The sequence below is a fragment of the Oreochromis niloticus genome, linkage group LG19, assembly GCF_001858045.2.
Source record: "Oreochromis niloticus isolate F11D_XX linkage group LG19, O_niloticus_UMD_NMBU, whole genome shotgun sequence".
In the NCBI taxonomy this organism is placed as follows: Eukaryota; Metazoa; Chordata; class Actinopteri; order Cichliformes; family Cichlidae; genus Oreochromis; species Oreochromis niloticus.
Window position 1 is genome coordinate 5,241,318 of NC_031983.2, and position 26,359 is coordinate 5,267,676.

General features: G+C 40.6%; 1 protein-coding gene across 1 annotated transcript; it reads left to right on the plus strand.

Annotated features, from left to right (window-relative positions):
- Positions 1–500: 500 nt before the first annotated feature.
- Positions 501–26,184, plus strand: sgpp1b (sphingosine-1-phosphate phosphatase 1b). The gene is made up of 3 exons (XM_003451196.5): positions 501–912; positions 11,186–11,275; positions 22,281–26,184. The coding sequence occupies exons 1-3, from the start codon at positions 721–723 to the stop codon at positions 22,830–22,832; spliced, it is 834 nt and encodes a 277-aa protein (XP_003451244.3). The 5' UTR covers positions 501–720; the 3' UTR covers positions 22,833–26,184.
- The last annotated feature ends 175 nt before the right edge of the window (positions 26,185–26,359 follow it).

Sequence of the window (26,359 nt, forward strand, 5' to 3'; positions counted from 1 at the left end):
CTAGCATCCACAGTTCGGAGAAAGTAACGGAGTACGCGTTTCTTCGCGAGTCGTCAGAGGGAATTAAAACATGGAGAAAATGAAAGAGCTATGCCACTACCTCCAGGACCCTCACCTTGTCGCCCGCTTTCAGAACATTTGCGGGGTACGGGGCACGTTTACGACCACCGGCAGCAGCAAGGTAGCGGACCGGGCTCACTCGCACAACAACGGCGCTTGTCATCATCACGTCGCCGGAGAGGATGACCGTGAAAACTTGTCCTCTGTAGGAGCTGGGGAAGGAGAGATAATGCAAACTGCGTCAGCGAAGCTTCGGAGAAGGATTGGGGACTCTAACGTTGCTAATAACTTTAAAGGTGAAACCCCGTCACAGAATGGGACAGCGGTGTCTGCGGCGATCGCCGGGGAGAGACGGTTGGTGTGGGCAGCAGCCCCGCGGGTCCGGGCGTCCGCAGCGGATCCGCGCAAGACTTATCCCGGGCAGCCGATTGTGAGCAGAGCCAGGTCGGAGGAGTCTTGGGTCCCCCACGGAGCAGCAAGGTAAAGCCACTCCGCAAGAATTCTCTAACGGGCGACGACGGGCAGGAGTTCCTGATCGACAACCGCTTCTTGTACTATCTCTTCACTTTCGGAACCGAGCTGGGAAACGAGACTTTCTACATCACTTTCTTCCCATTCATAACGTGGAACGTGGACGCCTTCATCAGCAGGCGACTGATCATGGTGTGGGTCTGGGTCATGTACCTGGGACAGTGTACCAAGGATGTGCTCGGCTGGTCCCGACCGGCCTCACCGCCTGTGGTCAAAGTGGAGGTGTTTTATAACTCCGAATACAGCATGCCGTCCACGCACGCCATGTCCGGCACAGCCATCCCCTTCGCCCTGTACTTCATGACCTACGGCCGCTGGGAGGTAAAATCATTTTCACACACACAAACTGGATGTCACACCGTTGGATATAAGAGAAGTGGTTTGGAGCCACTTCCTCTTAATTTCAGTGAAAAAGACGGGGGAAGTTGGCTTTGTCATATTTTATAATATTTGACAGCATATTTTTCCTTATACGCAAGTGAAATTGTTAGGGTTCATTTGCGAGCACAGGAAACGCAGGTGGAGCGACAGAAACTCTGCCACGTGGGTAAAATCGAAAGAAATCATCTTTTCATCCCTCATTTAATGTACTCTGTTGCAACCCTGGAAGCTGCACGCACACCTGCTGCAGACACGACTCCTTACAGGGGGAATATATCTAATATTTTATTTAAAAGGGTTTTGTGTCAAAAGAATATGAAAGAACAAGTTCATTTCTGTAGCTTTTGTTAAATTATACAACATATCTGCTTATTACTTGATTACCAACATTTAATTTTTTAAGTATCCATCCATCCATCCATTCGCTTCCGCTTATCCTTTTCAGGGTCGCGGGGGCGCTGGAGCCTATCCCAGCTGTCATAGGGCGAGAGGCGGGGTACACCCTGGACAGGTCGCCAGTCTGTCGCAGGGCCAACACACAGGGACAGACAACCATTCACACTCACATTCACTCGCACATTCACACCTAGTGGCAATTTGGATTATCCAATTAACCTATCCCCACAAGCTGCATGTGTTAAGTATATACATTCCAAATTTTTTATATACTGTTTATCAATATATTTTATTTGCAGTACAGTGTAACAGCTTTACTCAAATCTAAACTATTATTAATTACTTGCTTTCCCTCCAGAAACTCCCAGTTCCTCCCACAGTCCAAACACATGCAGGCAGTGGGGTTGTATCTTGTGTCTCTCTGTGTTAGCCCTGTGACAGGGTGTACCCTGCTTGTTGCCTCAGCAGGGATAGGATAAACTTGGATAAGCAGAAGAAAATGGATTTATGGAGTATTTAAAGCAGCAAAGTGTTTCACAAACTAAGAATTTACATTGAAGCCACTAAATCATATCATATTCTAAGTTGTGAGATCATGGTAAAATAGCAGAGCTTCTGATACTGGCTGGCATTTTGTTTTTTTACCACATACGTACAAATACCGATGTGTATGTAATGAGCCTAAATTCGTGGATTTATTCTATTGGTTGGGTCCAAGTTTAGGAAATGGTGAAAATTGTCCACAGTTAAGTTGAACCTGCAAAACCAGCAATTCAACTGAAACTGAGACACAGCATGCTCATATTTTAGCAAATTGTCAATTATAAGATAGGTGTGCCCTAAAGTATATAGCACTTAGTTCCTTTTGACTCGAATGGGCACCATAATTGTCAAAATGGACATAATGTTGTATTCCGTAAGAACTAAAACTAGAGGTGGAGCTCATAAACGCATCAGGAATATGTTTACCAAAGGTCTAGATCGTGAGTGTTGAAAGCAATCTCCCCATAGACTTCTGTTCAATCAGATTTCTTTTTACTACCACAAAGCCCCCTCCTGCCTAACACATTAAATGCATGTTGAAGGCACTTAGCCATTAGCTTCACTTTTTAGAACTGGGGGCTGTATTTGTTGAGTATTTGTTGCTATTAAGAAGGCAGGCAGCTCCGTCCAGCGTGTGCCTGGTGTAATCGATGGCAGGGCATTCTTTGGGTGTCTTGTGGGCAGCACATAAAAAGATCCACTGCTCTGTGGCTGTCATCTGGGTGCAGGTGTCTGGATGGCACTCACTTTGCAGTTTCACAGCTAGCCCATTGAGCTACGCGTTGGTAAAACTGTCTCGTAGTTTGAATACCTGTACTGTTCTGGGTCTATACTGCAGTCCAAATAATTTAATAGTCCAAAGGTGAGGTAGAGAGTAGTGGGTAACAGGCTGAAGGGGACTGCAGAAACTTATTTTATATATGTCTGTAATTTGATGTCAGACCTATGATCCTCCATGTAATCACCTGACCATGCACCCTTTTGCTATTTTGCAACCCATGTGACCACGTGCCAGTCTTTTCTACAATGTCACTGAGACTTTGCCCTCTGAAGTCATTCTTCTGAAGTGCCATCATTAACAATTAATGAGCTGTTGGGTCAGTGGATATAGTGACAGCAGCTGTCGGGTGACTATGGAAGCTGCATGAAGACAAAAGCTGACTCTTGACTGGGTAATTTAATGCATGAAATCATGCTTGCTATAGTTACAGCAAAGACTGAAAGCCCAACTACAATTGACTGGCCTATGGCGCAGAACGCTCCTAACACAGCTAAAAAGAAAGCTTTTAGAGTCCAATACCAGTTTTGATGATGTGATATTTGCTAATTTTCTCTGATATTACTCTGCTGATTGGATAAAATAAGCAGCTAATGTTTTAGAATTGTCCATCTTGGATTTGGGGCAATTCTGTGACTTTTAATAGTCTTTTAATAATTCTCTGACTTTGCAATAATCGTTTCAATACTTAGATGATTATTGCAAAAGTGAGGAAGTTGGCAAAAGGTAACGTGATAATGAAGTCCCTTGTCAGCAGCATCAGTTATGCAAATCAGTAGTTACACAACTGATGATAATTAGCTGAAAGCTCACATTAAGCTTTCTGGTTTTTGGCATTGTTAAAATATTAAAAACATTTTAAAATGCTCGAAAATCATTTGAATAACGTTAATGCTGGAATTCTGTTTTAACAATCCATTTTCTGTTATTGCTTTCTTCATCTCCTCCTATTCAGTCTGGAGGAACAACACCACATTGTGTCCAGTCTGTAAAAAAAAACAAAAAACCACAGTCTGTGAGTCCACTTCTGTTGTCTTACTGTGCATCCACACAGTGAGGAACGTGCACGACAAGCTGTAGGACGACTGTTTGATTCATTAAAAAAAAAGAAAGAAATAGAAGAAACTCGACAAGATTTTGGCAGGCATTTTTGTTAGTGACAGAAACTTTTCTAATTTCTAATTTTTAAACTTTTTTTATGGTTCTCCAATAAATATGAAAAAGTGTAACCTGAAAGTCAAGTACAATTACCACTGAGCAATTACCTAATGAGCAGATCAACAAAACAAGATGAAAGAATCCTTTGAACAGCTGATTAATCTCTGAATGATATATCTATAGCTGCTGCTGATTTTCTCTGAGTATACTAGTTGTTGTTGTTCTCAAACGATATTAACTATTAACATAGGACATAAAGACATCTGCCTATTCCAGTGAACAGGATATGATAGGTTGATTTGCATAGCCTGCTTCTTGATTACCGAGAGCTGACAGTGGTTATCTACACGTTACAAAGATGAGCTCTTCTGTTTTGTTAATATACACAAAAATACCAGTGTATATGAAAAACTCTCACCATTAGCTCTGTTGCACACTATATAGTCCATTTACCAAGGTGAAATGACAGGATGAAGTACATTTATCTGAAGTGGTTCTTGCTGATTGCAGGACTGCTTATCTACATTTAACTGCATGTCTAAGGCAGTGTTGCTCAAGGGTACTGCTCTGCATGGACTCGTCACTAAATCCTACTCTCGCTGTGGTCAGTGTACAGTCCTCATTAAAGTCCTCTCATCTTGTTTGCCAAAATGCTAAACATTTCATGATCACAGCTTCTCAAATGTGAGAAGCTTGTCATATGTGACGCTAAACTGAAAGTTTTGGTTTGGACTGTAGGTTAAAAAATCTGAAGATGCGACCTGAAAAAGTTTTTGCTGACATTTTATAGACAAAATAACTGAGAAAATAATCAGCAGCCTAACTGATAATGAAAATAATCATTAACCACAAGCCTCAGACAGTATATTCTGTGGTGTGGGTCATTTACAGAGAGAAATGCCAGGATTTGTAAATTGAAATAGGTGGGATTAGGATTGCTGTCTTTTGAGGTTGAAATCACAGCAGAGTTAGTACTGATTTACTACACTCTGCCTCTGTGTCTGTCTGAGCCAGAGCAGGAGAGCTGGCCCCCTGACCTTCCAGTGTACAACTGAGATAAGACTGATTTAGTGCCTGGGACTCTGCTTTTATCTTTACTGTCACTACAGCTCTCTGTCTATTTGACAGCCTAAATTTGAAAAGTGTATGAAGTGTGAAAAACTTCTTTCACACTACACGCTCTGAACGAGCCAAACTCTATTCAGCACCAAACAATACAAGCCACTGACTCGCATGTGTTCAACACCAGATAAGATGTTGACCTTTGTCTCACTTTTTGAATCAGATTCACGTATTTGTTTTCTTCTCATGTTTCTCCTCAGTGTTCCCTTAACTGGGGGTTTACAAAGGCGTGACACTCTTTAATTTCCAGACATGTAAATTTCTGAAAATTATGGAAGCTGGTTCTCAGTCGATGTATGAAGAAGAATTTTCTCACACTAATGTCTGTGTTGTGTGTCTGGTGTGTGTTAAAGAACGTCAAGTGAAGTCCAAAGCTGTCATCTTTTAGATGTTTTGACATCTGGTGGCACCAGCTGCCTGGCCATGTTAGTTTTGCTATTTTAGTCACAAAAAAAATCTGATGGTTACATTTTCAGGCGCTTTCAAATCAAACAGCAAGGAAATCCAGCATAATATATACAGATCTTGTCACTTTCCAGCTAATCAGCTACTGTAATTTCCCCTGTTGTGTAGTGTGACTTGTGATTCATTAAGAGCATTGGCTTGTCTCCGACCTTGGGTGGTGTCATCACTTTACAGAAATCTGTTTAAAAAGGAAAAAGAAAGAAGAAACAATGGAAAAGGAGGTTTCCATTGAGGTTTATAGCTTGTTTCTGCAGTTCAGAGTTGCCATTAATATCATTATCCCATGCATCACTCCAGCTGTTCTTTGCTGCAGCCTCTCTGTGAAGTTTCCTTCTGCTTCGCTGGTCGACTTGTCTGAGCAGAGCAGGAATGTTTGGATTTAGATGGACCGCAGCCATTCAGTCCTCCTCCCATCCTACCGCCCTCCTCCTGCTCAGACAGTAACTCGAGTCAGATGCCGTTCTATGGAAGATAATGTAGATTAAAGTTGAAGGAGTTGATGAAGAACTGGACAGAAGAGCAGTTTGAAAATGAGACTAGAGGACACGAAGCAGAGAAAGCCCAGAGGTGTTTAGAAACATGGAGAGGGGATTATTACAGTAAAGTGAAAGAAGGAGGAGGACTGAAGGATATATAAAACGCTAAAGAGGGAAACAAAGTAATTTGATGGTGGAATTTGAAATAGGCTGTAATATTAGCTGTGGAAAAAAAGTGCCGTACTCTTTTTCCACAGTTAGTAAAGAGCCATTTACTAACTTCTGCAGAATATACTGCAGAAGTTAGTAAATGGCTCTTAGCAAGTTTTGTGATGTTGTCCAGTTGATTCAGAACACAAACAACAGGCTTTGTGTGAGACTTCCGTCTTCAAGCAGGAACATAAGGTGGGAGTATTGCAGCTTTTCCTGCCAGCTGAATGAGTTTAACAGTATAGCATTTCCTAACTACAGCCTGAGCTTTACAAGCTGTTTTGCACTTTTTGGAAAATGACAGGAAGCCGGGGAACAAATAAATCAAACAAGCAATACTGTTTACCAGATGAAATTAATAAACTGTGTCAATGATCTTTTTTAAAATTATTATTTTTTATAATATTTTTTTTATTATAAAATAATACATTTATTTATTTATTAAATGTATTTATTATTTAATTATGATCACCAAGTTGTACGAATTGATACTGGGCTCACTGGCCACGTAAATATATTATGATATGATTGATAGTGCTGATTCATTGATTGTGGGGCCTTCTGTGTGGCACAAACGAAAACAAAATGGCACTACTCTTGATCAGAGGAAGAAGAAACGCATGAAGAGAAAGACTTGTAGGCTTTTTCAACTGGGACACATGACATAAATATATTTGTCTCTCGTGTTTTTCTACTACTTTCACTTACATCAATTCCTGATAGTTTCTGCAATCTCTCTCCAGGAGTTTGCTGACATTTGTGAGTCTTTATATTGATGCTGTCATTATGACTCCTAATAATGACACAATCATTGTTTTCTGTCACTGATGAAATCAAAAACCGCTCCAAAAAAGTAGGTGAAAATGCATAGGAGGAGCCAACAGTACCGAACAGGCCAGTCAGTGCGACTTGCAGTTACATTTCCATGGAGGTGCAGGTCAGGCTAGGCATGGGGTTTCATAGAGGTTTACGGTTATGACATAGCAATAGCTTAGATTTCCTGCTGAAGCATAAATCTTAAGTAAAACGTGGTTATTTGACTTACTGTTGCCTTCTTATCAGTTGAAGCACTCTCGACTGTTCTCTAAACCCAAGCGGCGGTTGATGTCTGCAAATCAGACCAGGCCATCTGGCACCAACAACTATGCCATTGTTCAAAGTCACTTAAATCACCTTTCTTCCCCCTTCTGATCAGGTTCAGCAGGTTGTCTTGACCATGTTTGCGTTCCTAGATGCAGTGAGTTGTAGAAATGTGATTGGCTGATTAGATTTTTGCATTTAAAAATCAGCTGAACAGGTGCGTGGAACAAAGTGTCCAGTGAGACTATAAATGTAAGTTGGAAGTCTTCAGGCTTTAGATGATGCTCAGTTGCCCAGTGTAGTTGATTAAACTGTAATTATGTTCGTAAATGGCTGATAAATTGATGAAATATTATTTTCTCCTACTCTGATGAGAACACATAACTTTAAAATGCAGAAGGGCCTTTTCACTGGTTTTAGTTTTTTATGAAACAAATAATGGACTAAAGGAGAGAATCATTTTATAGATGAAAGAGTTTATGATTTAGGGAACTGGAAGATTGACTGATAATAAAAGTGAGGAGTGCCTGTAACTGTTTCTTTGTTTATTACTGTTTAATGTTTTCTCAAGCAGTAAGGCTGTCCAGTTTTTTATTGTTTATGCCTATACAAAGGTGTGGCCGAGCCTTTTCCAGCTTGTAGGTCTTTCTCTCCAGTATTAACCTGAACCCTGCGCTTCGACATTGCCCATCTCTGAAATGTTATTTGGATCATATTCAACCCAAAATTGCGATACCCAAAGTTATGGTTTTCAGAGTATCTAGCAACTAGTTGAGTATAAGTGCCTTTACTGACTGACATCACCTCAGAAATATGTCATGTAAATATGTTGTTAAGTAGATGCTCCTAAATCAGGTAATCAGTTGAGCGTGGAATATGTCTGATATGTCAGAAATGAAAAGGGAGCAACTAAAACAATAGTTTCGTTCAAAAGATTCTAAATCTCCTTTAACAGATCAGCAGCTTACATTGTTAAAGCCTTTGTTTTTCTGGTTGACGCTTTGAGCTGCAAATGTTTCAAGCTGCAGTTTCTAGCAACCAAACTAAACACTGTAAATCGTATTATCAGTATTCAGGTCAGGGCTGTCCTACAGTGCGGTATTATAGTTCAAACATGAGAAAGTCATTCACAACTTTGGTTTGTGCATAGCCTCAACATAGTTCAGTTTACATCTTGGCACTATTCTAAGTCAAACACAGCACACCTTGGGAACTGTGTGCTTTGGATGTGTGTATGTGTGTGTGTGTGTGTGTGTAGACCTATGTATTTACAGTATATGTCATGTGGGAGAATACTGAGAAAACTCAGCGCTGAGGCTCAGTGAGCAGTGTGCAGAGAACCACAACCCACAGAAGAAAGCACACCATGTCCATAAAGCTTTGCATGAGGCAACCGCCATACCACTGCTGTGGTCACAGACACAAGGCCAGAGTGGATATGCAGACATGAACCAGAGACACGTTTTGTGTTTGCACGCAGCCAGAGAACGTTGTTTGATGGTTTCCCCACAGCCCCCGTCCCCCTCACCAAGTTCAGCTGATTTTTCTCAGTCACAGTGTCAATCTGTGTGTCGGGCTCCTGCATCTGACCTGGCTTCACAGCTAATCCACACACATAAAGGCGCTTTATTTTTCAACCAGCATCTCCCTCTGCGCTGACCCCATTCTTGAAAAAGGTCTTAGAGTTTATAATTGAAAACTCACTGGTTAAAAAGACACCTGTAGAAGAGTCTCGCAGGAGTCTTGCTAAATGTAGGATATGCTAAAGAGTCGCCTTTCTGGTGCAACGTTCTACTTTGTCCTCACGAAAGATGCCTACTGCTCACTCCGAATGTGGATGGCTGAAATATAATTCCAATGCCTTCCCCCTAGTAGCTTGTCCAAGTGCCTTGAGTTCAGAAGTAGTTGAGGGTGTTACATGCTCAACCTCTGGGAAACCACTTGCTTACTGCAACTCTTTGCTGTCAGTCGCTGAATGCAAAGGAATTCAGTGCAATCACCAGGCAAACACTGATGTTTCCTGGTCACAAGGAGGTTCCTGTTTTTATCTACCATGATTGAGCCGTAACATGGAATGGTGGAAACTAAGAGCAATGATTCAGATGCTAGTCGAGTTCACTACATAACAAAAATAAGTCCTGCTTGGTTTCCACAAATGTCAGAAGTGTGACTGTAGTGTGCAGTAACTTGTGCCCTCTGGCAGCCTATGTGGAAATAATAAAGGTGAATAAAGGTGCTGCTGTGGTTAGCTGTAGTTTGTCTGCAGTAGCTACATTGTTAGGAAGAAATCATGTCTTTTATTACAAAGACAGTCAGTTCCATAAATTTTAAATGGAGAAAGTTGGAGTAAAATGTATTTTTAATATCGGTCTCTGTTATGTGCCATGACCCAGAATTTCACACTGGTGCCAGTCATTAAAAAAAAGGCCCTAGAAATGCAACAAAACCCTGATAAAAGCTCATTCAGGTTTGTTACAATGTGTTTAAGGCAGCTATCTCATAGCTGTATATTTAATAAGGTTTCTGCCTCATCTGCAGTGAGCAACTGTTTGCAGTATCACAGGATTATTCACTGGAAATTGGTGTCAAGTGTGTCACCCCCATAAATCAGTACCTTATCTCTGTTTAATCAGCCTTCATCGAGCACCATCAGGTAGCTCTCATGAGTCATTTTCCCCTGAAGGCCACAGTGCTGGGAGATGCTGTGATGTTGTGGGATTAGCACTGTAATTCTGTTGTGAGAGAGGGAATATGAGCCATCTAAACACAGAGTATCCACAGCATGGACCGCAAAAAGTTTTTAGCAAGTGTGCAAACCTCAGCTGCTCACTCAGTCCTCTGCCTTCTCTTCCAGTCAAACTGTCACTCATTGTGTCTTTTCTCAGTCTTTCTGCATGCTGAATCGGTGGATGCTCTGATCCAGTTAGGCTTCGGGTAACTTCTAATACCAAATACTGACCCAAAACCAGCATTAAAAAAAGCTGGATGCCTCAACAAAAGAAAGACTCGCAATCATTCTTTTCTCTGCAAGGTACCATAAGGCTCAACTTAAACACTGCTTTCCTAACTTGTATTACAAATAAGTACATGCTGGAGTATAAATGTACTGAACTGGTATTTATTAGTAAATTAATAGAAATTTTGTGATGCAGAACTGCACCTTTAAAGATAACTTCTGGAAATTAAAACAGCCCTTTGACTTGGGACATAATTGCATCTTTCATCACCAAGATTGTACCATAAACTTCGTTGACACACACACACACACACACATATATATGTATATATATATATAATATATTTTTATGTCCGATTGATACTTCAGCTAGTTGGTAGTTGCTGTTACCTTATGTTTTCCTTTTCTTTTCCTTTTTCAAATCCTATTCATGTGTATTCAAATTGCTATGTGTTTCTTTTATATATTATGCCTTACATAAGGTGGTTATTTTGCTGTGTTGTTCAAAGGTGTTATACAAGTAAACACGCCTTGGCTCCCTCCTCTCAATGCTGCAGGCCAGGAACATCTGATAAGGAAGTGGCAAAATTGCTGAAACATTTATGAGGACATTTGAGTCTGGTACACATTAGCAGATAATCATATCCAATACATCACGGCAACATTTTATCAAGGCTCATTATGAGCTGCAAAGTGAATAAGTTCTGGATGAAATTCTACTCCCACGACATGAGTTCTTTTGTTGACATGCAAATACAGAACAATAAACATACATTTGATAGGTTAGCTTTATACAGTGACTCACTGACAGATACAGCGGTGCACTTTTTGATGTAAAGCATGCTCATGCAGTGCAGTTCAGAATACACTTTTTTTTTTTTATTTTGCACTACATCCCTTAAGCATTGTTTCATGCATAATTAGTTGTTATTGTAAAGTAAAAATATTAAACATGTCGTCTCATATGTGAAGATTTAGGCTTTTTAGGCTTTTTAGATGTCTTTAAACTTGTCCTTTCCACCTCCACAGTACCCGTCCACACTGGGCTTTATCTTGGCTCTCTGCTGGTGTCTGCTGGTTTGTTCCAGCCGAATCTACATGGGAATGCATTCAGTGCTGGTGAGTGTGATCGATCTCTTACACACACAAACACAGACTTGCAGTCTTGCCAAATGAAGGGCATGTTTAATATCATCTTGTGTTTTTAAACATCATAGAAGGTCTCTTGGACGAACAGCGACAGTAGTGATTTGTACCAGTGTGTGGGCACGTAGTTAAGGTTAACTGTTAACTGTGACAAATCGTCATCTCAGGGCATGTTGCAGAGTAATGCAAATGTATGGTTATGCAGAGTATAATGAAGGAGTAAGTAAGTAACTAAGAGGAGTAAATAAGTAAAGTAATACATTACTTAGTTGAGAAAGAAAATATATTTCAACACTTATTAAAGGCTGCTGTAGTTTTTGGCTTTGGATGCATTTATTTATTTATGTTTAATATATTTGTACAGTGACCGCTAGTCTCACAGAACCACAGACAATTTACCGGTTCAACAATTCAGCAACGGCAGGCAAATAATTGACTATGTGTTATTGCTCCTTTCGGGATAGTAGTGTATGACGCACTCCCATGTGGCAATAAAAACAAAGAAGGATATGTTTTTAAGACAAGTAAGATATGTGTAATTGTTTTATTTTTTTATTTTTTTAAAATAAGTTACCATTTAATAAGTTGTCTGTTCTAGTTCACTTTCAGTTATGATGTCATTGTGTAATAGTGGTTGTTCAAGTCTCTGTGCACTTTAACAAAAAAAGGATTCTGTTTTCTTTCTCTTTTTAAAACTTTTGGGACTAATAAATATTTAAATGTCACACTCGGAGGATGGATTAGTGACATTTCAAAATCCTGCTTTTGTCTTCATGTGTTAACCTCAGATCTTAGGTGAGCTTAGAAAAGAGGTGAACAGGCTCACTGCACATACATCAGTCCAGCTCCAAGGGAAGGAACATGATTTTGAGTGGATGGGAACTTGAAAATGTCTTTGTTTTATACTGTGATTAACAGCTAGGCTCAGAAACAGGAAACCTCTCAAGCTGTTGATGTTAAGCAGGAGGTGTAATCTGAACTTTAGTCCAAACAGTAGCTTTCCTGTGTTAAAATGTTGAGAAGGCAGCTAAAGGTAACAAAAAGAAGGTAGGTGAACCACTGCAGTTCTGTGCTGTTTGTGGAGTTCATACTTATGGAAGTGCATCTCCTCACATATACCAAACTGTGATGTTCACAATAAATCATCAAATGAACAGTAATGGTTGTTTCATATCAGACGTAATTGTCTACTCCTTACACTGTTGAATCTTCAGTCTGACCCTGCTTCCGAACTAACCAACTACAGTGAGGAAGTGAATCACACCGCAATATTAAAAATGCATGCCAGTAGATGTTGTCGCCATTGCTGTTATTATTTCACTTCTCATTTTCTCATTTTCTGTTTGTTATTACTGCTCCTTGGCACTGGCACACAACTTGACAACAGTGTTAGTCCCACTCATGACTAACTGTCTGCTCAATTCTGTCAAGGTGCCACATGAATCAGCAAACTGGTGGAATAGATGGATTCAAAGGTCAAGAGTCGGGCAACAAAGATGGCAAAGGAGCCAAGTTAAACACCAGAAAAACTTAATATTGTGTAGATTTAAGTTCAGCTTATCAACAGTCCCAGTTTTTCATGTGGTCCTTTACCCACTCCCTGGTTTAGAGCTTACCTGTACTAACCATGCCTTTCAGCTAATCTGGACCAGTGATTCTGTCATGAGCATGCTTAGGCCTGTATATACCATCAGCGAGAATTAGTAGTGGAACACTTGATGTTTGTGCCTGCAAAAACTTGCCCCTGCTTCTTTTATCTGCTCTCACGTTAACAGAGTACAGTCATAACAAATCTATCACCACAGAGGTGTGTATACCTCAGGTTCCCTACAGCATTAGAATATTTCTCAAAGTCCTATAGGTTGCAAGAGATGGGGGAAAAATGTAATCAACCAGCTGGAGATACTTAGTTGTAGCTCCACCAGTATGTGCTGACTGGTATCAGGGCTCGCAAAATTTCAAAATCCCTGGTAGCCCTTCGGGCAGGGACTCTTCAGTTTTTGGTAGCCGAAAATAAATTTAAGTAGCCCGAATAAAATGTAAATTTAATTATACATTAAAGTATAATATTGTAACGGAAACAAAACATTAATCAAAAAATTGTTGAAACGCAAATTACAATATTGTATAAAAATTACAATCAACAACTCAAATACTTGGTTCTAATTGAACAGAAATTTCTATGAACTTGTAAAACTGTGTAGAACATGAATCAGTCTGTGTCAGATCCTGAATCTGAAATTTCCACTGAAGTCACGGGTGAGAGGTAAGTGGAACCAAGATCGAGGCCATTCTTTTTGAAGTTTGCAAAGACTGCTAAATTTTGCCAATGGTAGTTCACTCTTTGCAACATAGCACGCTGTTCTAAACAGATTTTTCAGGTTTATTTTTAGTATGTTCTTTGCAGTTGGTGTTTGTTCTGGGAAAGATATTGCAGACTGAGCAATAATGCATTTCTTGCATTTCTCATGGGTTCTAATGGAGGTCTTTCTTAAAATTACTGGTCCCAGTAACAAAGGCGCTTGTCGACTCAGGAATCGAGGGAAAACCAACAACACACCCGGCAGAACATTATGTTATTTACAGGGGTGCACATAAGTGGTCCGCAGGTGCGCATTTGCTGTCAAAATAAAAGACGCGCACCAGATAAGAAGTTGCAACGCGTGTTTGCCTACATATAAAAGGCACTGTTTTTGTCCACTAGAGTGGGATTTTCACGGCATATTCTGCACCACATCTCTGTGGCGTTTGACAGCTCACCTCCTGCAACCACTTTTCTGAGAATACGCGCTTCTTTTGCGGTTCAGACTCCTTCTGACATTTCTTTGGAGGTGGAGGAAAACCAAAGTAATTGCTTAAAGGAGCTTGCTTCTTCAACAGCGGCTGCCCCTCTGTTGGTCTTCCTTGGTCTCTTGTGTTCTGAGGGCCTCTGGATGTCTGGAGTCTTGATCTCCTCCATACCTGCTTCATGCCCTGGAGGACGGGGCAGTGGCCCCCCACACCCTCTAGCAGATCGTTACATGAAGGAACCTTTTAAATACAAGCGCATTCATGCTCACAGGTGTACACACGGGTGCTCACACACACAAACTACACCCTTTTTGGCTCCTACCTCAAAGCACACTGTGCGCTGTCGATCTTACGTGCTGCACAATAATGTTTAATATTTAGTATTTACTGTTATATTCCCATAGATCATCGTGATGTTGTTTATTATGTTGCTCTTTTTTTTTTCTTCTGCTTGTTTTCTCTTTTCTTTCTCAACATTTAATCCAGGTGATTGATATATGTATTTTTTGTCTGCTTATTTTGTTGGTTTTTGTTTTTTGCCCTTTATCCCCGTCCCTCTTCCCCGCTGTTTTTCTTTCCCTCTCCCCTTTCTTTTCCCCAGTCAAGTCTGTCCCGTATTTAGCAAGTGAAAATAAAATAAACAATAAAAGGTGAATCAAATAGACCATTATGGCAAGGCTGGGATGGTCCATTTGGTAAAGTAAATCTGTTGGGCTTCTTTCTTCCCCTTTAGACAATAATCCTGATGGCAAAAGAGCCAAACGGGACAGGCAAAAAAAAAAAAAACGCTTTAAGAGTTCTAAACAAATGTCTGTCCTCCTCCAGAAAATCTTATGTACTCAAACGCGCGTTGCAACTTCTTATCTGGTGCGCGTTTTTTATTTTGACAGCGAATACGCACCTGCGGACCACTTATGTGCACCCCTGCTTATTTAGCTTGTCATATTTCAGCCACAGAAATTCTTTTGTCCATGAAACCATAAAGCTGCACTTTCTTTTTGCCTCATAGTCTAATTTGTCATAACATTTCCGTTTTGTGGTAGGCTTTTCTTTGGCTGTCACTTCTTCACCCTGACCTGTCTTATTTGGCTCAGCAGAACTAAAATATATATCCTGCTGCTTTTACACACGCACCCACATAACGGTCAGCGACTCTCTGCGCAATCAACCTCTCACAAGTTTAAGCTTGCTGTGGGAGATTTCACTTGTCACGTTTGAATAGTAAGCTAATGAATGATAAGACAATGTCAGAGGAATTGGTGCGCAATTAATCGTCACTCACCAATCAGTACTGCCGCTCTCTATACACAGTTCGCATGATCGCAAAGTGAAAGCAAAAAACAAGCGCAAATTCAAACGCGATTTCAGTATGTCACATATTGACAGTGGCTCACCGATGCCAATGACATAATTACCCAGCTACATTTCCGAAAGAATGCAAAAGCATTGACATATATTTTTCCTGCCTATGATAGCCCGACGGGCAGGGCTGAGATAGGTTTTGGTAGCCCGAGTGGAAAAATTGCTAGCCCCGGGACGTCGGGCTAGCGATTTTGCGAGCCCTGGGTATATAGAATTCAATCCGGAGTCAGTCTGGATCAACTTCCTTTTGCAGTTCATACATATATATATTAGATAATCATGAACCCTGGCTTAAGAAGTCAGACTCGGCTTGAATGCCAGATGTTTTCATGGATTTATTTTTAAGAAACACATTAATACTTCTGTGGTGAAAAAATCCAAAGGAGACACCACAGATGTTTTGGTCAGATGTCTGGTAGCCTGTACGGGGGTAATCTCTCTGGTAAACGACGTCAGTCTTGGTGCACTTGTGGGGTTGGGCTGTCTGTTGCTGAGGGAACATTCTCCGTGGTCATGACTGTGTCAGTGATGGATGGTGGTGTGAGACCAGCAGACGTTACAGCATGCTGGCCATCTTCCCAAACAAACTCAGAAAGTAATTCCACATCAGAGACCTTTAAGAGCTTTCTGTGGCTGCCCACAGGTGGTGTCGCTGTGAAGACCTGCACCTCAGAAACCACATGCACATCTGCCTGCATGGTTTCATATCTCTGCTGCATGTCAACAAAAAGGCCCAGTTTTCTCCTCAAATAGACAAGAGCTGGCCTAGAAAGATGTTTAAGATAATTAATTTAGCAGTCAGTCAGATTACAGTTCAGTCGAAATGAGCGTCCTGAGACGATTGATCCTGACATTTAAGCAGAGTGACAACAATCAGCCTTCAAAATCACAGCTGCTTGAGGAGCAGCAGTTATGCCCCAGGAAGGAGCTTATTACAGTTTTTCAAGAGATTGGGTAAAAGTCTTAAAAAAAGAGAGAGTAATTAAAAGAAAAAAATCCAGGGTTAGTCTTAAAAAGTCTTCACGTGACTTAATAAATACATTCCTTAAAAGCTAATCAGATTCCTCAGCGATATGGAGGTGTGGTTTGATCACTGATAGTAACCTGCCAACCCACAGTGTTGGTTATGTTTTTACTTAAATATTAAATAAAAGTAGCACGTACTAAATTTCTCTCAGTATAGCTGTACAATGTAGCCCTGCGAGACAAATTTGTCATTTTGCCTCCATAAATAAAGGACCAGTGGCCCTATATTAAGAATAAATGGGTAAAAATAGCTCATAAATTAAAGCTAGACTCCTTCACATTAAAGTGCACCTTTAAACAGTAATATATTTTTTGCTCGTGAAATCAATAAGATTTAGTCAGCTTATCAGCAAGTAATAACAGTAAATGCTGGGTTAGTGGGGTGTGGTTTTTGCTCAGCTGCCGCAAAAGAGGTGGCACAGAGTACTTGAGGGAGGCCTGATCAGCACAAGCTGTGGCACATTCACTAATTATGCAGTCAGATGCTTGGGCCTTGATGCTTCAACATTGTTTTGTATGAAAACTATGTGAAATACTTGAAATGGCATGTATTTGTCTGTCTCTCATGTTAAAGTCCTCATCTTTCTCCTCCTGTTCTTGCAGTGTGACCGCTTACTGTTCTTGATTAAAAAGTATTTGTGAGCAAGCCAGAAACTCCTGCTGGCTCTCCTCACTGTCTCACCATGGATAATGTAAAAAAAAAAGAAAGAAGAAGAAGTCTGTAACCATAGCAACTGTTGCAGTACACACCATGCCTGGTTTGACTTTAAGCAATGATGTCAGTTTATCTATAAGATCTTAACCAATTCCCCCTTAAGTAAGCCTTAAGAAACCATGTCTTTGTACAGCGGTCCATGACATCATAAAGACGCACCATCTGTATTTTAACTCCTCAGCTGAACTATGTCATACTTGTACTCTGTGATATTTAGCCAGGTCAGCCAGAGCATTTTATAATGACATTATCATATAATCTGTGAAAGGTGTACACATGCTTTTCACCATGTCACACAAAGCTTGAAATAAAGCCATGTGTGGTGTAGTAGTCACATTATTTTTTTTTATATAAACAGGAGTTTTGCAGTATTGGGTATGGATTTCATATTTTGAGAAGTTGAAAAGTAAGAATATTTGATTGCTCAGTAGGTCATGCTTTTGTTGTATTGATTTGAAGTTTTGGGGTTTGGGTATTCTTATTTTAATATGGAAAAATCTACCACATCCTTATGAATTATTATGCTTCAGTTCACCTCGTTTGTAGACCGCTACATTTTGTGATTTAATTTGGTCTTTCTAAGAATTGCTTTCTGAAATATTTATGGACAGCACTGCCTTGCAAACGGGGGTCCTGCTGTCCCACTCCACTTGCAGATCTCTCTCCTTCTGCTCCATTCAGCAAATGAGAGCGCAGCAGGCTGTGCACGGCGTGAGAGAACACATAAAGACCCTGTCACTTGTAACTTTCTCTCTGAGTCAGTGATAATGTTTGACTTGGCCATGTTTTATGTTTAACTTGTGAGTGTGGTGATTTTGTCACAGTTAAAAAAAAATCCCTTGATTACCACATAAAGTCCTAGAACTCAAAAACCATTCAGCTTAGTAAGAGGTGGCATCATTTTGCACAGGAGGTTTTATTACATAGGGTTGGACCAATGATAACAAAGATTCTTTAAGACTCTTTTAGCCTTCAATAAAAATAGGTTTTGGTCTGTATGTAAGGAAATTATTTTGTCTTTATTTGAGCAATTAACAACCATAATGCTTTGAGGAATATAAACAAGAAACATTTATGACAAAGCGTCACTTGCTACAGTATAAGCCCCTCTATTTTAGTAAATTGGGAGTTATTTAATAAGCTCTTGTTTAGATGTACAGACAGTCTCATTTAGCCAGCTTATAAAATTCTTAAGAGCATCTTTCTACATGTTTCTAAGTTGGTTTCTTCTCAGTGGTAAATATACCCTTGAAAATTGAAACCTGGTCTGACTCTGAACACGTGTGCGTCATGTCTGTCTATTCAGATTTGATTGGATTATTGAAAAAAAAAAAAAATGGGTGTGAACTTTAAGGTGTGACTCGTCACAGAAGCTTTAACTGAAAAACAGTGACTTCAGAAACACAACATTCAGGTCAAGAAAAAAGATGTGAATCTTGTTGAGAAGGCTCGAGCTGCTGGTGCACAGGCACAGAGCTCATTTCTTCCTCGTGACTTAGCCCGACGGCTGAAGGCTCCACATCACTGTTGGGAATCGGGGACTGGAGCTTGAATACTTGGTGAGCTATTATCGGTCTGCTGTGCCAGGCCTGCAGGGCACTTAAAGAGATCTGGAAATCATCACGCCCAATGAAACTGCTTCCCCCCTCCTTTGTTGTACAGGAAGAGCTTGCAGACAAAACGCTGTTCTGCCCCTGATAATGATGGTGTGTTCTGCGAACTGTTTACTAGTTCATGAGAATGCAATTTCTGTATGCAATTTCTAGCTCCCTGTAATGTTTTGATGTTTAAATGCAACAATTTGTTTACTTTTATACTACTGCTTTCTTACAAATCACATTATTTATAGGATTTTGAGGCTTTTAATATGTTAGTAGGCCCAGTAGTCTGATGTAACTCCACTAACTTTATTTTTAGTAAATTTAGAAACATACCGATCAACTGTGTATGTGCCCACATCCTGTTATTTCCCTCCAGTTCCTCCCCTGTGTCTTCTCTCAAAATTTAAATGATTATTTTTTTGGCCTTTAGTGGACAGATGCAGTGAAGATGGACAGGAAAGCGGACCGAGAGAGAGCGAAGACGTGTAACTAAACCGGCACCGAGTATTTTTTTTAAATGCAAAAAAGAAAATCACAATGTCAGTGACTAACTTTGGGATATTTTGTAAAGCCCAATAATGAAACAAGAAAATAATGCGTACTAATGGGAATTCTCTTTAGTTGCACTGATTAAGAAATAATGCTGCAGCTGTTAATTTACATCATGTACTTGTTACTGATGCATGAATTGAACTTGTACATCATTTCCAGTAATTTCATGAACAGGCAGTAGGCACATGTGGTTGTGTTTTACAGGGAGAGTTCTTAATGGTTCTGTCAACATTTAGGCCACCCATTCTGACAATTTAATGCTCTTTTATTTTGTTGTAAAGATTAAGGCATCTACTGAATGACATGCAGCGTGTTGTTCATTAAGGGCACACCCTCTTTTTGGACAATTTTAGTTCAGGCAGTACATTGGTGTCAGTGGAGGGGAAAATTACAGATGGCTGAAAGCTTCCAGCCTCTCACTGTGTGTGTTATTAAGAGAGAAGGCTGATACGGGATGGCACTGGCACCAGTTACCTTCTCACAGGTAATTTGGTTTTCTCACTGTTGACTCATTTTGATATGGTCACACAGGGAAATTTGTCCTTATAGTGAACCATCTGCCAAAAGTGGAACTGCTGGGACATAAGTTGTTGCTGAGCTACGATTCAGCATCTGACGCCAGCTCTGCGGCTCTGGCGCTCGTGGCTCAGCACGGGCTACTAACCGACTGTTAGCTCAGGGCTTACATGTACCACAACATGTACTTAAGCAGCCAAATAGATACTTAAACTCTAACAGGACCTCAGTTTCCTTCCAGTGCGGCCATTCGAGTGGGCTGACCCTGCCAGAGACGGCTGCAATGTTCCAGTGTCTGGCTGGTGGATGGAAACTGGTGTAAAGTTACAGTGGCTATCATTGATTTCTCCTTCCAGGGAAAGCAGACACTAATCACAAAAGTAAATAGTGTACACACCCAGCTTAGCAAAATGAGGAATGATAAAGTGTTAATTTACAGTGTGTGCACACACGTTATAGCAACGTACTCAATGGAGTCTCTTCGCTGTAGGCATGTGCGTAAATGGCCAGGAAATCTGAGCCTGTCAGCAGAAATGGACTAGAGGGATTCCCATTTTTCATTCTTGTAATGTTTAAGATACGTGATTACTAGTAGACCTCGTGAATAGCATAATGATAACAAACATGTATACTAATGAAAAACATACAATAAAAGAAAGAAAGAAATACCACTGATGGCAGTGCTCATTTTCCTCCCAATATACACTCTGCAAACCAGTGTGACCTGATTAGGATTATTCTTTACATGCTACGCTGTGCATAATTTAATAAATTTGAGTACTGTGTCAAGTTTGCCATATGCATCCTGCAGGATGATAGCGCGAAACGTAGGCTTTAGTTCATCTACCATTACGTCATTTGCAAGACACCCTTCTTTTTCTGGCCATACCAGTTGGAGGATGAATCAAACAAAAGAGGCTTCTGCTGCCACATTGTAACCAAGTTTTCTTCTCTGTCGAAATTCCATTCATCGCACACAAGCCTTTGCTTAATTTTTTTCCCCACTAGCGCCAACTGTGATCAGGCTCTGATCGAAAGACCTGTCCTACTATGTAATGCAGGACCACCATTTAAAACCAGGTTCAAAGACTTCAACTTGATCCTTACACACCGGTTATATAATTTTGTTTTTTTGTTGCATATTATCAGTGCTAGTTTAGTGCATCAAAATCAACTCCAGAAAATGCACAGAAAATTACAAATGTTGTTTTTTTCCCAACCCATAACCAATATGTAGCTGTACACACAGGCCAACATTGAACTTGAAGAGCTCCTTAAGTTGCCCTGTGGTGCTTCAGGAAATGTTACTTTTCCCTCCCCAACATTCAAACAGGTGCTCACACTGAGCATTATATCACAATCACAAAACCACAGCCAGCGTGATGTGGGAACCATGTAGTAAGGATTCTTAGATTGCTAGTAGACTGATCACAGAATGCCATCCATATACAAGGAGTCGAGCACTTATTTCAGAAACAGCTTGGAGACATTGAGCAGGAGCTGGGGTGAAGTCAGAGACTTGGAAGGTTTAGAGGAGGCAAGAAGCCAACTGTCAGTTTACTCCAGAGATCAGTAAATAAACAGCTGTGACCTTTGTGTTTGAGTCCAGAGTTTGTCACCATGTAGATCTTCCTGTTTTCCCGTTTCCTGTCAATGCTGATGCACTTCCTGTTCCCATTTGAAGGAAATGCTCCAGTAAATATCCTAATAATAGCAGTCCTTATCTGGTAAAGGGAGTTTGCTGCTGAATCAGCTGGTGCAGTTTTAAAATTTTTATCTGCTGCTTGTGTTGTTTCGGCATTTATTCACAGAATGCATGATCAGTATAAATCATGTTTTCTAGCCAAGAGGGAAATTTGGTTTGCAGTCAGGTCACACTGGTTCGCTGAACAGGCACTGATGCAACCCCATACAATCAGAGAAGGCTTTGGAACTGAGCACTAATAACAAAGCACATGGGCTCTCGTCTTTTGTCTAGAGGACCAGGCCACATCGAACACAGACCAGTTTTCCACTTTTCGTCAGTACATTTTAAATAAACTTTGGCTGAGGGAACACATTTCTATCATTTCTGTCCCAACTTTACTGGAATTGAGCTTTTATTCTCCTAGGTGTTTGTTGAAGAAGAACCTACCAAGGAGGATACTAGAACATGGTTGACATTTACAGGATGAAAGTAGACACAGCTGTGTTGTTGTTTTCCTGGACTGCATCTGATCTCAGACAAAAACAAAGATCAGACACTTGAACCTCTGTTCAGGCCCCTTCCTGACTTCTCCACCCTCTGACATCACACACTTTGTTTGAGTCCAAATTCACAACATAGTTGCTTTCATCTGCACACATGTGAAACACATGTCAATGACAGTCAGCTGTGCTGTTTTGTTTACAGTTTCTGTGTTTGTGTTTCCTTCAGGACGTCATCGCCGGGTTTCTGTACAGCATCCTCATCCTGTGCTTCTTCCTGCCGATCCTGGACCTGATCGATGGCTTCAACTTGACCTGCCGCTACGCTCCAATCATCATCATCTCCCTCCACCTGGGCCTGGGCCTCTTCTCCTTCACCCTGGACACCTGGAGCACCTCTCGCGGTGACACCGCTCAGATCCTGGGCACTGGTGCCGGCATTGCCTTGGCTTCCCATGTCAACTATCACCTGGGCCTGATGCCCGACTTGACACCAGACCAGCTTCCCCTCAGTATGCCCGCACTTAGCCCCAGCCTGGTGGCTGTTGTAATGCTGCGGCTCGTTGTGGGAGTGCTGGTGCTGTTGGCCACGCGGGCAGTGATGAAGGCCATCACCATCCCGCTGGTGTGCAGAGTGTTCAGAGTGCCCACCGATGACCTGAGGAAGGCCCGGCAGCACATGGAGGTGGAGCTGCCTTACCGCTACATTGTCTACGGGACAGTGGGCTTCAACGTGGTCTTCCTGGTCCCGCTGCTCTTCAGCTACATGCAGCTCTCCTGATTGGATGTTACTTGAGTGCGTGGTCAGTCAAAGTGAAGTAAAAACCTAAATGCTGTCATCAGATCAGTTTTGCTGCTTGTTTTCATCCACAGCCTAATCCCTAGCTGGAGGTTGCTGGGTTTGGGACTGATGAAGGTACATTAAAGCCTAATTGCTGATCTGGATGCAGTTTTTCATCAGATTTTTTGTTTTTGTTGTCTCAGGTTACTTTTAAAGACGGGTGAATCCTGAGCAACGGAAAATCTGGTAAAATGAGCTTAGACAGTTCATGAGCAATATCTCTTTGTTCTTTAGATTTATTTAAGAGTAAAATCCAGTCAGATGATGCTTTGACACTCTCAGAGCTGGAAAGTCACTCCTCAAATTCAAAAAAGCATTTCAACAGTGGCTTCTAGAAGACTAAAAATGCAAGTCATGACCACTAATAGATGATGTGCGTTAGTATTTGCATTGTTATGACGGATGTTATTATTAAGAGCTCAGGCAAAGAACCATAGAAGTATTTTTTTAGCAAAACTTAAATTATTCCAACAACTCAAGTGAATGATAAATCGCCTTACAGAAAATGTTGAAAATAAAAAGACTTAGTAAGTCTCACTAACAGTCTGAAAGCCAAAGATATCCAGGCACATGATGAATAAATACATAAATAAAATAGAAAGCCTTCTTTTAGTCGGATGTCCTGACTAAATACTAGGTTTAACTAATTTAAAGAATGTTGTAGTTTAAGCTCAGTGTCACTGTTGAAACTTAGTGTGGTTCTTTGTCTGGTAGCCTCTTAATGTTTCTGTTTGATTATACTCTCCTTTGTCTCAATTCTTAAAGCAATAAGAGACCTTTCATTTTATGATTCCTGTGTTCCTGTACTGGATCGGAGGTCGTCCTGATGCAGAACATTTAGTCTTTAACCTCTGAACCCCCTGCTTGCGGAGAGGAAACCAGTTTGATTTAAATTTTTGATTTGTTGTTACGTGTCTGATGTCTGAGAATTCAGCCACATTGTTTTTTCAGGAGGTTAGATTGTGTTTTCTTAAAGGGCTTTCCCCACTATTTGTGTTCTGAGCTTGACTGCTATTCCTGCAACCTGATGGGAGAAAAAACAAATACTAGGCACATACTGTACGATGCATCGCTTTGTTTGGGAAGTGTACAGAGAGGGTTTTAATGGTTTTATTTTGTTCTCTAAAAATGACTGGAGTCTGTGCACTTGGCTCAGCCTTTTTTTTTTTTTTTTTTTAAACACTGTAAACTTGCTTCCTATTAGAAATGTCAGCTCACATCCACTTCCTGTTCTGAGCTGAGGTTCTTTTGCTGGTGTCAGGTGGGAGGAGGTGGTGGAGATAAACCATCCAGAGGGAAGACAGAATGAAAGTTTTCTCATGTTTCTAAAATTGAAACTCCATCGACAGCTTTTTGGCGCACAACAGGCGCATTGTAAAAGAAAGTATTTGACTGCCAGTGCAACATTATTCATTGTTTTATCATGCATGAATTTGATACTTGCTTCTATAAATGTAGAAACATTTTGTCTTCAAAATACAAAACTGCTTCGGAAAAGCGGCGTGAACGTGAACTTTTTTAAGTGCCTTTGACAAAAGTTATTAAATGCATTGTTGCACTGACAAGTCAAATGCACTGCAACATAAGGAAACGCCAGCAAATAGAAAAACAATCCAGAAAGCACACAAAACACAACAGAAGTTGAACAAAATGCAATGGAAGTAAACAAAGAAAATCAAACAAATCACAAAAGATATGCTTCTGGAGAGGCGATAACATGACGGAACAGCTACACATGTGACAGTAACCAAAACTGTGGAGGTGGAGAAGAAGATGCAAAAAACAGTATTACTGATTCTGTAATACTGTGCATATATGTTTGCTATCAGCTGTTTACCATCAGGTTATCACCTCCATCCGTCACGTTATTGTCTCCCTGAAGGCACCTCTGTGTGTTTTACAAGGGTTTTTGAGCTTTTGCTGAGTGTTTTTTTTTCTATTTCCATTGTGAAAGAACTACTTGATTCAAATTTAGCTTGATATTAAATCAGAGCAGAAGCTATTATCGTAACACTCTGGTGATGTTAAACTTGTTAAAAAGCACAGGTCTCTCTCTTTTATAGTAACATTTGCAATAAAAAAAAAAAAAGCTTCCACACGGACTCTTACCCGAACTTTGTCTCATCCACACCACAACTCCTGATTAACTGGTTAATTAGTTGATTAACCAAGCTTCCTTCGACCACTCTAACCTGAACCTGAATATAAGGAGCCCAGATGCCTGCTTCCTGTTTCTAAGCTGTGTGTGCCTTGCTTAAAGGCACTTTTAAAAAAAGGTTTTTCTCCCAGCAGGATGCTGCCGTTGACAAAACATTTCTGTAGTCTTAAATTCTTTTTCTTTTTTTTGCCAAGCTGATTTATTTGTTATTTTTGTGTACGGTACTCTCCTAAAATAAATGCACTGTTCCCAGAATGCACTGTTCCCCCTCCGAGCCAGGTAAAAAACAAAAAAGGTGGAGCTGGTCCTAAATGCAGTCTGATCAGTAGTTCCCTTTGATTTGTCGTCTTGCAGTTGGTTGGCAAACACTATGACTAGTGACCGTTTTAGTGAATAGATGCTGTTTACTTACATTAGCACCTGTTAGCTAATGCAAGTAAGATTCAGTCATTTGCAGACATCTGTGCAGTAGCAGAGAAATTTTCCAGTATAGCAGCTTGAACCAGCAAACATCTGGAGTCTTTCCGTCATAAGTGACCTTAACTGTCCCTGGATACCACAATTTTCTGTGGTACATTTGAGGAATTCGATTTTATTGTTTTTCTGTACTCGACTACTTCTGTCTGAAATGATAATCCAATGATGTGATGAGAGCTCCTCGTACTTCACTGCTGATTGCATTTGTTTAATTCTGAAGGATGTTCACATATAGTTTAGTATTTTAACTTAATCCAGCTGCAGATTTGCCTCTAATTAACCGACTCATCAAAACCAAACGGACCAGCTTACCCTCTGCATTTGTCAGCCGCCTGGCTCGTTTCACTTCCTGTGGCCTTGCCTCGTGCACAAATATGTTTGTGTTTGTCGGAGCGTTTGTATATTTCTTGACTTTTTGTGCGTGTGTTTGGGCATGCGGTTTTGTCTCTGTTCCACAGAAAAGAGAAGTTAATTCCTGTTTCAGTGACAAAACCAAAATCCTGTGGCCGAGCTGAGTTTGTGTGAGTGACGGACAGAAGCTCAAACTGCAAGAAGTCGATGACAAAGCAACATTTGTCATCCTTGATATTTAAGGACATTTCCCCTGCACATCGATAAAGGAGATGAAGCTGAACTTCCTGACACGTCTCGCTGTGATATGTTCCTGTGTTTGTGTTTGGATTCCACCTGTGGATGTTCTTTTTTGTGGAGTCAAAGCAGGGCTGGCCTCGTGATGTTTGACGAGCCTTAAACTTAAAGATGTATATTTGGTACACCACCTTTAAAATGCATCATACAGTTTTGTTTGGCTTTGTTTTATTTTTATATAATC